This window comes from Andrena cerasifolii, chromosome 4, assembly GCF_050908995.1.
Source record: "Andrena cerasifolii isolate SP2316 chromosome 4, iyAndCera1_principal, whole genome shotgun sequence".
Lineage (NCBI taxonomy): Eukaryota > Metazoa > Arthropoda > Insecta > Hymenoptera > Andrenidae > Andrena > Andrena cerasifolii.
In genome coordinates this window covers 13570778-13586121 of record NC_135121.1, presented here as the reverse complement: position 1 = coordinate 13586121, position 15344 = coordinate 13570778, and the positions used below count along the sequence as shown (strand labels likewise).

Here is a 15344-nt window from a genome sequence, read left to right as displayed (position 1 = left end):
CATTCCTGCACCTGGAATATTAAGAACCCGTGTATTCATTATCGAGAATGGAACCACCCATACGAAAGCAGAACGGAGAGAAGAAGGGAGGCTAGTCTTTCACGAGCGCAAGAAAGCATCGATGTCGTGCTCGGCCGTCGAGGGGGTCTTATTTGTATGCTATCGATGTTTTTACCGACACGATAAGCATCGACGGGGGCCTGGGCAACAATACAGATCGGCTGCCTCCCGGCTCGCCTCGAAAACTTTCAATTTTCCTAACGAAATTAACCGCGACACAAAACCGAGCTCGCTGGCGAAACTGTACCGGTTGCCAGTAATTAGTCTCGACGGTCCCGCCTTAACGAGTTTCGATCGCTCGGCACAAACGTTACCGTAACGCAGGCAGGGGAGGTTCATTTAAATGGAATTTATTATATTCGTTCGATCGTTATTCAATAACGGCAGCGAGGATAATTGAGGCGATGAGATAATTTGCTTGGAAGAAAAGAGGGCTAGTTGAAGTTAGCACAGGCACCCTCAAAGAAAACTCCTTAGTATTCTACTTATACGCATTCAAAAGTCGAGCAAAGATATTTCTGATAATTGAAGAACCGCTGTAGAAATCACTATAATATTAGGTATAATTGGTACGTAGAACATTTTCCGATAAATTATTTTTTCAATTTTAGCGCTCACAGTGTTTTCTAAAGCGTGCGTTTCTTTTTTTTTATAAAGACAACCTCCCATCGCCGCAAGTATTAAATTTAAACAAGTATGTCTTAGAAACATAAATTTTGGACTAGTGATATTTCCAAAATTCCTATCGCGGTGCCAGGGACACTTATTTGCGTCGACTCAAATTTCATTTGTTTCCCATGGGGGGAGAAACGCAAGAGTAAGCAATCCTAGCCTGTTCTCCGTGATCGTTCCTCCGCCCACCCATTATCCAACGGTGCTCGAGCTACTCGACGCTCGTTTTTTTTAAAAGACTCGCCTCCCTTTCGGGATATCGGATTAAGCCCTGGCCCTTGGGCGACATCGCGAGCAACCGGAAGCTGGCCTCCCCTCCCGTGCAACCCTGGTTACCTGATCGAGCCTCGTCCGTCGTCTTTTCTCTCGCCTTCTACACCACCCGCAACCTTACCTTGTTTACTCGACGCCACCGATTGTTGCAAATTCGATCAGTATTTCTCAAACAGGAGTTGCGTTACATGCTGCTCCTATACTGGTAAACAACTGGTGGGTTCGGGAACTTCAGCACGGGAAAGCTGGGGTAACTCGGGACTAACACAGCGCACCGTTTGCACGAAGAAATATAACTCGGGGCTGCGATACCACAGTATTTAGATTCATACAACGAAATAACGTAAAGCTAGCTATACCGCAGAATTATCATTACCTCCTAATTTCTCCTAAATTCAAAAGTACCTACTTGTTAATTATCCCAGCCATAGAATTCTCACAACTCTCTAGTTTCGTACCGCCCCGACTCACCCCGAATCGGCCACCAAAAATCAGAAATGAATCCCAGGTGACTGTCCCTTCGCGACGGTCCGTTCCTCTTCTCGGTTCCGGTATTCGGTACGCGGTAATGGATATTTTCGCGAGCAGAGGGTGGCACGGTCTCATTAACCTCTCGTTGGCGAAGCGCTCTTAGCCCAGCTTCAATTGCTTTCGTCGAGCCACGTCCACCTTTTAGCGGCCGTTTCGCGGAGGGGGCGAGAGGGCGGCGGGACAGGGTCAGAGGGCCGGATACGCGGCACTCGAGCAGCCTGTCCCGTGTGTGCGGAACCTTTCCACGGGACGCGAATTAGGGCACGAAAAGGAAGACGTATATGCTCGAGCGCAAGCACCCCCACTCGATGCCATCTTCATCGTCGATCGAGTGGCGGCTTCGCCCTGCGAACGCGTTACCCCCGCGACAGTGGAGAATTCTTTTTACGGTCAGCCCTCTTTTAGGTCGCCTATGCGCAGAGGTTGGATTTTATTGAAAATTTCATGCCCTGGTTGCCGCGCGTCGCTCCATACCGCGCGATCCTACCTTTTTGGGTCAACTATCCCCTTCGCTACGCTGACCTCCGCGCGTCATCGCTGACCGTCATTGGCTGGCGTGCAGTAGTGGTCGAAAGAAGGTGTAACGTTTGAACTGCGAATGTAGTACTGCAAGGAATGTACTGGAAGGAATTGTATCTAGAAGTATATAAAGGGTAAGGGGGAAAGCAGGGAATGCCACAGAACAGCTTTATCGAGAAAATTAAGTTTCAATACTTTTGTCCACCATTGAAGACACAAGGTTCAATGAACTTAATTTTCTTTATAATTTTCTTCTTAATTTCTTGTTTTGCGTTAGATAGGCAGACTTGTAAAAACAGGAGTGTCAAATCTTCTTTAGACCACCACTGTATTTAAGGGGGCATACCCCCCTGTGAGGCATACATATTGTGGATTTTTTTACAAGTCAACGGCTTGATGGAGATTTTTCGTTTGTTTTACTATCTTTACACAGTATTACGAACTACTTAAAAAAAAAGTTTCAGTTTAAAAATTATTGTTTTTCGGATGTTGTGCATACGTATCTGAGTCTCTCGATTTTAGACGGCTAAACGTTCAGGCTTCGTTCGAATGGAACTCCATCTATGGCAATTCCAACGTTAAGTCTCAACGAAAACCTCTTTCACTGCTGTATAGAAAGTCCCTTTTTCGCCCCGATCTCCGGCCCGTAGGCGACAGAAGAGATGGTCAGAGACCGTGGGCCTCGAAATTGTACAAAATTCTGAGTTACCCTTTCGTAATACCGTGGCGACGGCAGGGGTTTAGGTCCTTTGAACGGCGCTCCTCGAATTCCACCCCCTGTTCGAGACAGTTTTTCGCAGACGCGGAAAGATTAATATCGCGAGCCACAATGGTAGGAAATGCGGCTGCCCGTGAGGAGTTTCCCGCGGGACTGCAGACAGACGTCTGTTACGAGACGAAGATGCACGGAAAGACTCCTCCGATACGCGTGCCGTTGGGTTTCCCCGTAACTCGTAGAGAAGCGTTCTCGTTCACCCATCAAAAGCGAGATGCACCGAGGGTGCCCCTCTTCCAATCCTTTTCACGCGTTGAATAGCTGAATGGGGCGAGTCGGAGGTCTGGAAACTTTGTCGAGTTTACAAAACTCTCGAGCCATCCCCCCGAATCGAACGCGCGTGAAATGAGCCTAGAGTCGAAGGGGCAAGCGGAGTTACGTCGCGTGTAGGGTACACTTTGCGCTCTGCCCCCACAGTCTTTTTATTTCAATCGATTAACCTGTTTTTCGTCTTCGGGGGGTAACTCGAGCCCTGCGAATGACAGGTAGCGGGTTACCTTTACGATCGCAATAAAGGAGGGTATATTTGGTAGCGGGCAGAAAGGTCGCGGGCTAAAATAAGACGCGACGGTCGCGTGGCGAGGGAGGACGGCGAAAGGTCGGATGAAAAGGTCCCTTCGACCACCGGATCGTTCGGCAACCAGAGGGGGAACCAAAGGACAAATCTTGTCTCCATTTTCGAACCGCGAAAAAATGGCCAGGCTCGAGAGTTTCACTTCTGACAAAATCCCCCTTCAAAGTTCGCACGAGACTTTTTCACTCCGCACATTTCCGACACATCCATCGTTCCCTCCGAAACGAACCCTTGTACTTAAAGAAACTTCGTTTCACACATTGAAGAAGAATCCTCCTCCTACCACCACCAATTACTCCACCCCAAGTTCGATGCCTTCTCCCCCAATCGTGTCCCCGTTTCCACAGTCCCCACTTTCCACGATTACTCGCTCCCCGCGCCTAGAACCACGCGAGGCTCGCGAGACAAAGAGGAGAGCAAGAAAAAGAAAGGTGCGCGCGGATCGTGGCGAAGAGCGAGCCAACCCCCGAAGCGGCCCGGGGGGCCCGCGCGCACCCCTCTCGCTCCAAATGTTGCAGAAGGGTACGGTTATAGGTGGTATTATCCCCTTTCTACCCTGCTGGTATTCGTTTCGTGAGTCATCCCCTCGGGCTCGCCCCCCCCTTCCCTCAGGCTGTGACGTCATTTCGACGCCCCTCCACCCTGGGACAGCGTCGAAACCATGTCATCGTCGGGTTATTATGCAAGGGTGGTCCCAGGGAGCCGCAGTTCTACCCCCGTGGATTCTTCGCGGCTGCTGGGCTGATCGATAATCCGGCGGAGGTATCTCGATAACGAGCGGGCAAATGGAGCAAAGGGAAATGGAGCCTGGAGAACACTCGTCGGCTGGATCCGCGGTAAATCGCGGTGGATCGTTAAAAACCGTCTCGTCGAGCTCCGCGCCGTCCATGTTACCGTTCCCTATGGGGTCTTTAAGCGCGCGTTCGATGCACCCGTTTGGTTAGCACCGTTCTGTCTTCTTGTTTCGCGCTGCAGCGCGTATTATCCGCGATCGAGGGTGGAGATCGAGTTAAGAGTATCGTGGCATTTGTGGCGGAGGATGTAAACGCGATAAATGGGCAGTAGCTAAATTCATGCAATTTAGTGATGGAAGTTTGTGGACCTGAGGGGCGACGGGTGGTGCACTGGCGCACTTTGCTGCGTCTGCCTCTCCTGGTTGGGTAGATAGGGACGTGTAGAGGCTTGCTAAAGGTTTGTTAGAATGTCACCCCATGTTCTTTTTATCTCGCTGGGGGTGCGTTCTGCATCGCTGTAGCTGCCACGTCAGCGTGCGATAAATAATGTCACCCTGGTCCTTGAACCCTCCCCCATGTAATCTGTATTTTAGAAAGACATTTGAGAAGCAGCAGAGGAACGTTAATTTCAAATCTTTACATACTCTGTTTAAAATCGATACTGAAACAAGGCCCTTTATTTGGATTCTCGATTAACACCTCGTGCCTAGTGTTCCTGATTTCTCGATAGTTTTTCTTTCCCGAGAAATTGAAGAAAACATTACAAAATTTATATTTTCGAAATAATGTTGATAATATTCATCATAAGCACAAGAAAACGTTAACTAATTGTTCATTCCTGTCCAATTTGCACAAGACTTGTATAAATGAAAAAAACAGATATTAAATATAATTGATTTTTATTTTATACAAAGCTGGTGCAAAGCGAAACATTACTTTTTATTTTAAAATAGTTTTTTAATCTATTTCTTTTCATTTTTTTTGTGATAAAATCTGTAGCTGTAGAAAACTTTCTTTCGATTTGAGTTACTAATATGATTTATTACAAATTATAGATGTATTTATACGTTCGCGATTTCCCAGGCTTAAGTTTCTCGAGGAAAACAGTATCTTTCAAGAAATAAGGAATAAGCAATTATAAAATTTCTCGAGAAAGAATTTTCAAAATGAAACACCACTCTTGCCCACTGTCACTGATCGCAAAAAGCATTTTGAAAAGCTCCGTCGCGCGTTCACCTAGGTAGTCCCGGTGCAAGCGTCACGGGTGACGTCACACGCATGCAGAGCAGCCCCGGCGGGACTACATGTCGCATTATCATTCAAGGCGGTTCGCGAGGTTGGGGAATGAGAAATAATGCCGTCGACACGGTTCCGTTCAGCCACGGTAAACACACCTTCCGCTATTCCTTTCCCCCTCATTTCCCTTTTTGTTCCTTTCTCCTCCCCATTTACATCTCGCTCGCAGCCCCGATTAACAGGCAAACGACTTTGCCTCGAATGCATCGGCAAGCGATTCGGAGCCCCCGCCCTCGCCAGTCCAGACTGATTTTTCCTTAATTCAGAGCCTCCATCGGCACTCGCGCAGACGTACACAGGATCTATACTGGTGGCTGTGAACCCGTACAAAGAGGTGGACTTCTACACGAACGTGAGTACGATAATGGAATCATTGCGAGATTATCTTTAATAGCGCGCTACTTAAGGCGACTGCCGTTTTTATGCCGGCTAAACACGGTCGATCGAGCCATTTGTCCGAATGGGGCGGCCGTGCACCGAAAATCAATTGGAAATTTCGCTGATTGTGCGGCGGTTATAATTGGTGTAAACAGAGGATCGAATTAAGGGCAGAAGGAAGGAATGGTGGCGCGTCCCTTAATGGGGTGCGTCGGTCTTAGAATCATCAAGATGATACAATTTTTTATAGAATCGAAGTTGCGACTTATTTAGTAATTATTGTAACTTATGAGAGAACGGGGGTTCCTTTGCGATGCAATTTTTTTTTAGAAGCTTCACAAGTTGCATCGAATGCTAAATAAGCTGAGTTTCTGGTTTTTAATTTTAAATTGGGCACACCATCGCGAAGATTGAAGATCTCGGAGGGTTTCGGTATTATTTTGAATGAAAGTGTTTTAAGCGAAATTAGAATAACGTTCGCATTGTAAACGCTCGAACGCGCAACACTTACGCGCTTCCTGCGGCGAATGTAAGCCGGAAGTGGCGTGGAAGAATAGTAAATATTAAGCCGTCGTCGGTTGCAGGAGGAAAAGAGAAGGCCGCGCGTGCCCAAGCCCGTCCCCAAGATAAATAATAATTAGCTCCTCCCTGTGCATGTAATCACGAACTTCGCCACGACTTGCGATTGAAGTTCCGTTATTAAATGGTAACTGGGTAATTGCTGCAACGAAAGGGACTTCGTTTTCAGACCACACAAGTCTACCTATCACGAAATTTTCCATTACCAAAGTTTCCATTCCCTTTATTTATCGTCACCGACATTTGGGATGAACAGGACTGCGATATTTTATTTTTTATTATTCTTATTATTATTATTATTATTATTATTAACGGGAAACCCTTTAGTGTACAGAGATACAAAATTATTACCATTACTACATAGAAAGATAAAAATAAGAGAAAGATATAAAAAATATATATATAGAAGAGATCGGGACTGGGAAGCTTCTGAATTCGTGTTACAAAAAATTCCGAAATAAAGGAATTTATGAAAATAGTAGTATTTAAAATTAGTAGTATTTAAAAAGTTTATGTTATGTTATGTTTTTGTTATCTATTATTATCTCATCTTAATTTATCTTTGTTATTTTATTTTATATTATATAATATTATTTTATTTTATGTTATTATTTTATATATATATATAATAATATTATATAATATAAAATAAAATAACAAAGATAAATTAAGATGAGATAATAATAACACGAATTCAGAAGCTTCCCAGTCCCGATCTCTTCTACTTGAAGAAGCAAGAAAATAAAACCGTCGCAGCTGAAGATCTTTCCTCGGGGAGAATTGAAGAGAAGTGTACGCGCACAGGGAATAATATGATGTTGCACGCGTTTTTATCGTCTGCTTCGCAGTCTCGGAGAGCTAACGACTACAGGACGCCTTTATCTTATTGGAATTGCTAGGCCTCGGCCTGGAAACAGGAAACGGAAGCTCCGACGTACTTTTGCGGAGATATCGCGGAGCGGCGATCAGCTCTGGAAGAGTTTTCTAGGTCACGGTACTCCATTTCGATGAATCGACACATGGTCGATTTATTTCCCTGCCTGGCAGAACACTCTTCTATACTTCGAACGTCGAACACATCTTACAAAGCAGTGTGATGCGGCCCCTTCCCTACCCGCTCCCCCAACCCTAACCCCTACTGCAGCGTTTACTACCTCTGCATCAAGACCTACCATAGAACGTACATTCCTCTTCAAAGCCCCATTACTTCTCGCTGAGCATTAGTATATAATCCTATCTCCAAAAGAGCCTCCATTATCTGTTTACTCCCGAAACGTAATTACAATACTGTGCCACTCCCAAGCCACAAACTTTCCACCCTCGCAAGAAAATTGTGACAATTCCCATGGTCAAGAAACTTGGTACCATTTTCCCGCCATCTTGCGAGGCCCTCGACTCCCAAAGAGCAAGGGTCGCTTCGTTAGCAGCTAATTGTCCCCTATCGCCGCGAGAGCAAAGAGAGACACGTTTCCGAGTGGTCTCGCCGCCTATTCACCCTATAATCGGGCGATGCACTTTTCCTTCTCCCCCGCCACCCGAAACACGGTGGTCGCCTTTAATCTCTATTTTCGGGCCGCACGCGGCCTCCCGCGCACTTCAGAACCATCGACGGGCGTTAACGCGCGTATATCTCGCGGGTACCATGAGATTAGGGTGCGCGCACCGCTCGGAGGACTTATTTCGGGATCGAGTGGCGAGCCACTTAGAACGTAAACGCGCTCCCCGTCAACAGCCCCGTCGTAAAACGGTCCTCCAAAGTCTCTCGTCCCCTCGCGGACAACGCTTCGACCTCGCTTCGTAACTGCATCTGCAATGACCCCAGGATCGCGGAGAAAGGCTCCTGCTTCGCAGCACGTGCGTCGACGGATTCAATCGAATTGGAGAAAAGGAATCGACACAATTGCCCCTGCTACCAGCCAGAGTCTCAAAACTCTCAACCCCTTCTGCCGCCAGCAGAGTCGTGTATTGTAGCTTTCCTTTTGTACTTTCCTCTTTCTTCTTCGCTACTGCATTCGGTTGCTTTATTTCATCCCCTGTTGCTCGGCGTCGATTATGGAATACAGTTAAGTTTCTATGCGATTGGCTTGCTCGCAGAACTAACCAACTCCGCTTCATTTCAGAAACGAGAGTCTGGTCGTTAGCAGTCGTCTTTCAGTGAAGACCGGATTCTCATTTTTTGAAGCAGAGCGAAGCGAGTCGGATTTACCAAAGCCAATATGTTTCCCGGGGTTCCTGCTGAATACTCGCCTAATAATTCTTCCACATAGAAACCACTTTGACGGATTCTCTATTCATTTCATGCAATCATGTCTCTTTGACTTCGTGTTCCTTTGCGCGGACGAGCAGGTCTCTGTAGGATTTAAAAGAGTTCCTTCAACGTGGGTAATATCTATAATCTTCCTGGGTAGCCGACGAATGGTGCCGGACGCCTCCAAGCGGGGATCACTTTAATATTCTATTTCTATATCAACCGTATCCTCGCAGATTCAACGTACGATGCTGCCCAAGTCATTCGTCGTTCCAGCGAAATTCCTTCGCTTCGAACCTTCCGTCGTCGAGGTGATCGGTGTGGGTACATATTTCTGGAGTTCGCTATGGGCGTTGGCGCGTCTTGCTAAGAAATATCGATGTTAATCTTATCCGCCGGGCAGCGAGAGCGTCTGGGGGAACGTAAGTCTAGGTTTTTCGAAAAAGCGAGGCGAAATAAAGGGTTGAGATGAGGGAAAGGTGGCGTGGTTGTTGAATAGGGGGATCGGTGGTTTCGAAGGTCAGCCGGGGTACCAAAAACGAGGACCCCTGGCTGGCAAGAAGGAAAAGGGTGGCTCGCTGTGGTGCACGCCCCGTGTTATTGATCGGGCTGGGGCGCACATCGGATTCGGAGACTCGTCGTGGTTGCCCTGGAGCCTCGTCCGTTCCTCTCGTCGGCGACGGTGCCCGGGTACACCCGTGTCGATCCACGCTCAAAGCAATACCGATCCATCCACGAAATTAACTCTTCTCGGCCCTGGACTACAACGGGGCCGATTAACCCCCTGGACAGTGGTGCGCTCTTTTTTCGCCCTTCTCTCTAATCGACTACCTTTGTTGCCTGTGAAACACACGTAGGCAGATTCTACGGGGTGTCCCGATTGGAGGGATGGTTTATTAAATCTAGTGGCGGACACTTTGTAACCCTGCTTGTACTTTTAGCAGTGACATTCCAGGGATTTGGGGGCTTAAAATCGACTCGAGAATTTCTGAATTCGATCCCTTTATTTTTCATGAGTTTCGTAACTTTCGAACGCTCGTAGCTGATCGCGTTGGACCAAGGAGTGCGAAGTGTGCGAATTGGGTGAAAGAGAATCCGTAACAGCGATCGCAGCCCCAACTGCGAAAGTTCGGGACCACGGTTGGCTGTTCCGGCGGTCGCAGCATGTAAGGATAATTTCGTGGTAATTGAATATCGGTTCCGCGAAGGGTGACGGTCTCTGATTAATCGCCGAGCATAGCGCGGCGCCTATGGATCTGGCACAGCTCGCTAGGACCAGCGTAATTTCCGCTGCAGGTCACGAAATTGGAGAACGCCCCGAATCATTCATAACGAGCGGAACACTGTCAATTTCTTCCAACGCTTTCACAATCGAGGAATCACCGAAGCATACAGGTTGCTAACAAGCGTGGGACCTTTTTCGCAGAAGAAGATCCGCTATCCCTCCTTATCCTTCCTAATCCAAATACATACACCGAGTTGCAGCCCACTTCCACCAACTACGAAATTTCGCGAGGTACGTTGAAGACTCGCGGCGATTAAGAGAAGAATAGCTCGATTGTGGTTCGAGGCCTCGGCGACGAGCGTTGTTGGGGCAAAGAAAGGCCCCGCCGTTTATCAGGCGTGTTTCTTCTGCAACAGGAGGAACTGGAGCATCTCGATATTTGCCTCGTTCGTATGCCGGGCAACGGCGATGAGACGGAACGTTTTTATCTCGCCCGTATCCGCGGCTCTGTTCTGCGGACGATCGATCCGAGTGTTTCGAAGTAATCAGCCGCGCTGCGCCTCGTCACAGCCGATCATCCAGGTAACTGGACCAGGCCGCGGCGTCTCGAGGGCGATCACATCCAGGCTTGTGACCTGCGAGCTCGTCGCTCCTATTTCTCCCGCAGCTTCATTCTGCGTTAACTCCGCGTTATTCCGCGCCATTCTACCCCGGCTTGCTCTGCTCGTTCCAGAAGACTTGCCTCTTTTCTTGCCGACTCCCGTTCCTCGTTACAAAGAACCCAGCAGGCCCAAGTCACCGTGAGCCGTCGCCCGACGATTCGCCAGGCTTTCATGCAAATAAGACGCCTCTTTCTTTGCGCGGTGTACGCTCTTCCGTTGCCGGGGACTTCAACGGGCCTCTGTGTCGACGCGCTCTTTCATTCGCCGTGTCGCCTTTGCTGCCTGACGGGCTGCCTTTTCGCGGCGCGGGTTTGCGCTTCCATGTGAACTGCCAACAGCCCCTGTGCCTTAGTTGTCTAAGTCAGCGCGGTTTGTTTATTGCGGTTCATATTGTCCAGCTCCCCTAGGAAGCTAAGTGCCCGCAGTTGGGAAATTAGGGAACTGTAGTTTGCCTCTCGTTATTGTTTAGGGACATTCCATGCGAACTGGGACAGATTTCGGAGTAAGTTTTCGTAGATTGCTGAAACTTGAATATGTTGTAGTCTTCAGCGATATTTAAACGTACTTAAAAGGATTTTTCAAAATTTTGAAAAATGATTTTACAGCTGTTTGAAGTTAAGTGCTACCTTTTTTTCAATACATTGAAAATGATAGCACCGGCTCGCTGGGCGACGTAGCGTCAACTTTCGGCAATTTTTACGGGGTCCATTTTAAAATGTCCATATTTTTTAAAATTTGTCCATCAAGGGAAAGGATAGAACTATATTTTCCTTTTTTCAGACTTTTAAAATCGCGCCCGATGTTAAAAATCTGCATTTGTTTAAAATAATTGCACAAAAATGGTTCAATATTTTTTTTAAACTGAAATATTTTTTTCTTAAAACTTCAATGTCTTCTCTATAAGCACCGTAAAGCTCATCTCCATCCGTTTACTACTTCCATAGCTATACTGTATTGAAAAAAATTTAGCACTTAACTTCAAACAGCTGTAAAATCGACATTTTTCAAAATTTCGAAAAATCCTTTGAGCTACGTCTGCAGAGGAATTATTCTTTCCGGGGTTCTCCCTGATCAAGGATCTTTGAGGAGTTATGGTTCCGCCTTGGGGGTTTTCTTTAAATTACGTAAGTCGTTAGGAGGGTGGGAGTCTCTTACGTTTTTTACAGGGAGAGTCAGCAAGCGTCTTCCGTAATATTTTCTTAACCTAATTTCCAATACGTAGCCTAAAAAACGATATAAACTTTTCAAGGAATTTTAATAACCGAAAAGCTGCAGTGTAAAAAATATTACGTAAATAAAGAGGGGCTGAATTGCTGGGGGAGGGTAGGGGTAAGAAATCGCCAAAACTACCCTTCGTAATTTAAGGACAGCCCCTTGAGACTAGGAATAAGTCAATTCCTCCGCGTTTCACGTTAATGGGAGAGGCTCCAGTCTTTTATAGACTATTTATGAGTTTACCATGGGAATTTGTTATTAAGTGTATAGAGAGTAGAGTGGCCAGGCGAGAGTATTCTATTTTCTGAGTATCGACCAGGGACCCATCGATGGGATCCAATCGGTGCGTGGACGGCCTTAATCGACAGCTAACGACCCACTAAAGGAACGAGCCGTAGAGAATCGTCCCGTTTCCAGCCCTGCCTCGCGCAACCCCGTTTCTCTCCAGCTTTGCGCGTCGTCGGCCAACGACACCAAGGAAGAGGGGTTGCGAGCGCGACCCCAGCTGGTGTCCTGGCGCGAGCTGTGGCCTCTACTCGGCGAGCCGTGCGCTGATTTCGCAGTCGCAGCTGCAGGAACGAAACCGTGTCCCCGTTTCGGCCCTCCCGGCCGCTCTGGGATCAAAACATCGGCAAAACTCGCGGGATGCACATTGCTCCTTCCTTCCCAATGCTTGCTTTTCATCCTCGACCTGGGGAACGCTTCCGGGACGTATATCGCGGGGCGGAATAATTTCGCGAAATTTATAGAGTGACGTTAAACATTGATGGCCTCGGGTATATCTATTAAAGCAATCTGAAAATCCATTTGATTTAGTGCACGCGATGGGGGGGAATACCGCGGCGGCCCTCGAAGTTGATGGATGACGCTCGTGCGTCAGGAATTTCATTTTCGCTGGCAGCTGCGCGTTCGAAATGGCCAGTTTCGCAATGAAAGTTAGATAGCGCTCCGAGAGCTGTTCAAACATCGCTCGAGGGGCAACGTATGGGGTTAAAAATCCAAGTCCCCGAAAAGTAAAACAATCTGCGGCGAACCGGATGTGCTCCTCAAAGGGAGGCAGATAAGATACCTCCGAGGGATTTATGTATGCCAGCCACCTGGTAGTCTTCGGAAGTCCCTCTATTTTTACCCGAGTCATTTATTTTCTCAAGAATCCCGAGCCGCGGTTAAGTTTATCTGCCGCGCAAACACGGCCGCCAGATAATTCCCTTCGAAAATAGCCGATAAGTGTTCCTCCGCCTCTACGCGACGTCCGCGTGCTGCCTGGACGCGCTCATACGCGCCGTATTTCAGGGGGCATGTCAGTGGCCGGCGTGGAACGGGCATTTAAATTCAACGCGCGTCGTAGGAGTGTCTAGAAACAGAGATCTATTCCCCGGGATCTGCGAGGCGCGGCTGCAGATGAAATATTTACGTTTCCGAATAATCTAGCGTGTTCTTGTTTCCCACAAGAGTTCCTAGGCGTGCAGTTATTGCGATAGCTGAGCGACGGATAGTATGTTCAGGGACAACATCTCACCCTAAATAGAGCGTCGCGTTTAAAAGGGGGATGGTTTGTTACTAATCGAATTTCGACCCTAGTTGTTTACGTGTCTTCTCTAGGATAAAGAAAAACCATTCCAGCGCATATTTTTTATTCAAAACGCCGGCTGAATTCTACCTCTTTTATGCGCGCTCAAAGTATGCTGCGAGGTGAAATGATGGAGTTAGTTGCGCTCGTATAAAAAAAAAAAGTATCGAGCATTCGAGTCTATTTTATTATTTATTTTAAAGCACAATGCAGGAGCTGCTTTTCTGCATAATGACCAAGTTCGTTTAAACATTTATCGCTGCGCGGCGAGAATTCCTTGCAAAAATTGGGCGCCAAGGGATAATTCCCGTCTCTGTGAGGTAAACCTATTTTTATGTGTCAATCACGATTAAAATCAGCGGGAATAGATGAAAAATGGCGGGCCAATCAAAAGTGGCCAAAAAGGTCATGTTATGAATATATATACGTTACTTTTTTTCTACCCAAATGCACATTTTCAGATTAGGTAATAGACAGTAAAATACCGCCATAAACGTAAGAGTTGTTAAGGGTGAAATCATGATGTAAGGATATAAGGTGTGCTCGCTGAGCGGCTCATTTTCGTCTTTCACTGCGCGTTCCCAATTTCCGTCACATTAAAATATGTATGTATATGAATGTTGACAAATTCATTCTATCCTATTGGTTGACAATCCAATATTGTTGCGGGGCCGGCTGGGAATTCTGATTATTCGAGGGAATTTCAATGTGGTCCGGTGTCCGTGGAACCCAAAAGGGTTCTGCTCGCGAGTCGTGCGAAGTTGATTGAACAAGACAATTTGTAACGAATAACTTTGAACGAAATAACGATTATTGAACTGAACTAAATTAAATTATTGAATATTAACCAGAACTATTAAGAAACGAACAAAGATATTTAAAGATTGATCAAAAGTTGAGCTTTATTATAACACGTCCGTGCTTTTACAACGTCGGTGATGAATTGCGAGGCGAAGAAACAGGCTTCTTCGTACGTTCGTTCCTCTTTTTTTTTACATTGTTTTCGAGCGATAAGGAAGGAGGCGAAGACAAATTTCAAATGTAACAAACTTCATTCTTAACCCTTAACTGGTATCCTGGGGTCGCTCGTGACCCCAAGCACGCAAAGTTCGATGTACAATTTTCGGTTGTCTAAGTTGGTAAACTGAATTTCTAATTAATTTCATAATAATAGTTTAACTTTCTACGCTTCTATTATTTTATACATTACCTAAGATGAAAATATTCATAGTGGTTGCTCTAGTGTCGACTTTACAAAATTCTGTGTCCTTTTTTATTTGGGGTCTGCCACGACCCCAGTATACCAGTCACGTTTGCCAAAAACAGTATACCAGTTAAGGGTTAACTAATTAATGTTTTAATTTATTAAAAAATTTTACGGTCGAAATTCCAACTTGATTATTCATTCTTAACTCTTTAAAGTTCGAACTTCACGCTCCAAGAGCTTGCGCTAAACGCCGCTAGAATCGCAGCTCGCAACAATATCAAAGATCTTAGAAAGAGCACGTTATTGGCTAATTTGAAAAGGGTGCGCGAGGGCACACCTTATATCCTTACATCATGGGTGAAATGGTGTATATCTCTTTCTCTCTCGCACGATTTCGATCAAGAATGGCAGACCAATCAAAAAGTGGCCTTCTCGTGTCCAGACTCTTATTGCAGTGTCTCTAGGCTCGCGCTGCGGCTACGTAAGTTGCTGAGGACCGTCGAAACGATGTAAGCGCCGATGTTCGTTGGGGGTTCGCGGCGCGGGTTACGTGGGTGCAACAGCCAGGCGGAGTGTAGTCGCTGGCGGTTCATGGAAATACATCAAGCGTTTCGATGAATTTTCACGAGCCACCGAGAGGTTAGCGGGATTAACCCTCCCTGCGCTCGCAGTTGCGCAGGGGCCGTCTGACATGAAACTGGGTTGCACTACTTCGCTGGGGTCTGGTCGCGGCCGAGTATATGTACAGGACGGTGCAATACCTCGGTCCACGGCTTAAAGTCCTTGAGGATGAACTTCAGTGACATTACAAAAAAGCGAAAATCTT

The 15344-nt window shown here is 46.7% G+C and overlaps 1 protein-coding gene across 2 annotated transcripts in view; it reads left to right on the top strand.

The window, feature by feature from the left end:
* Positions 1–15344, top strand: part of Myo81f (unconventional myosin 81F) — a 42661-nt gene that overhangs the window by 15466 nt on the left and 11851 nt on the right. For both annotated transcript variants that reach the window (XM_076810771.1, XM_076810770.1), the window contains exon 3: positions 5724–5786. In XM_076810771.1, coding sequence (XP_076666886.1) covers positions 5724–5786 — 63 coding nt within the window. The remainder of the gene's footprint in view (positions 1–5723; positions 5787–15344) is intronic.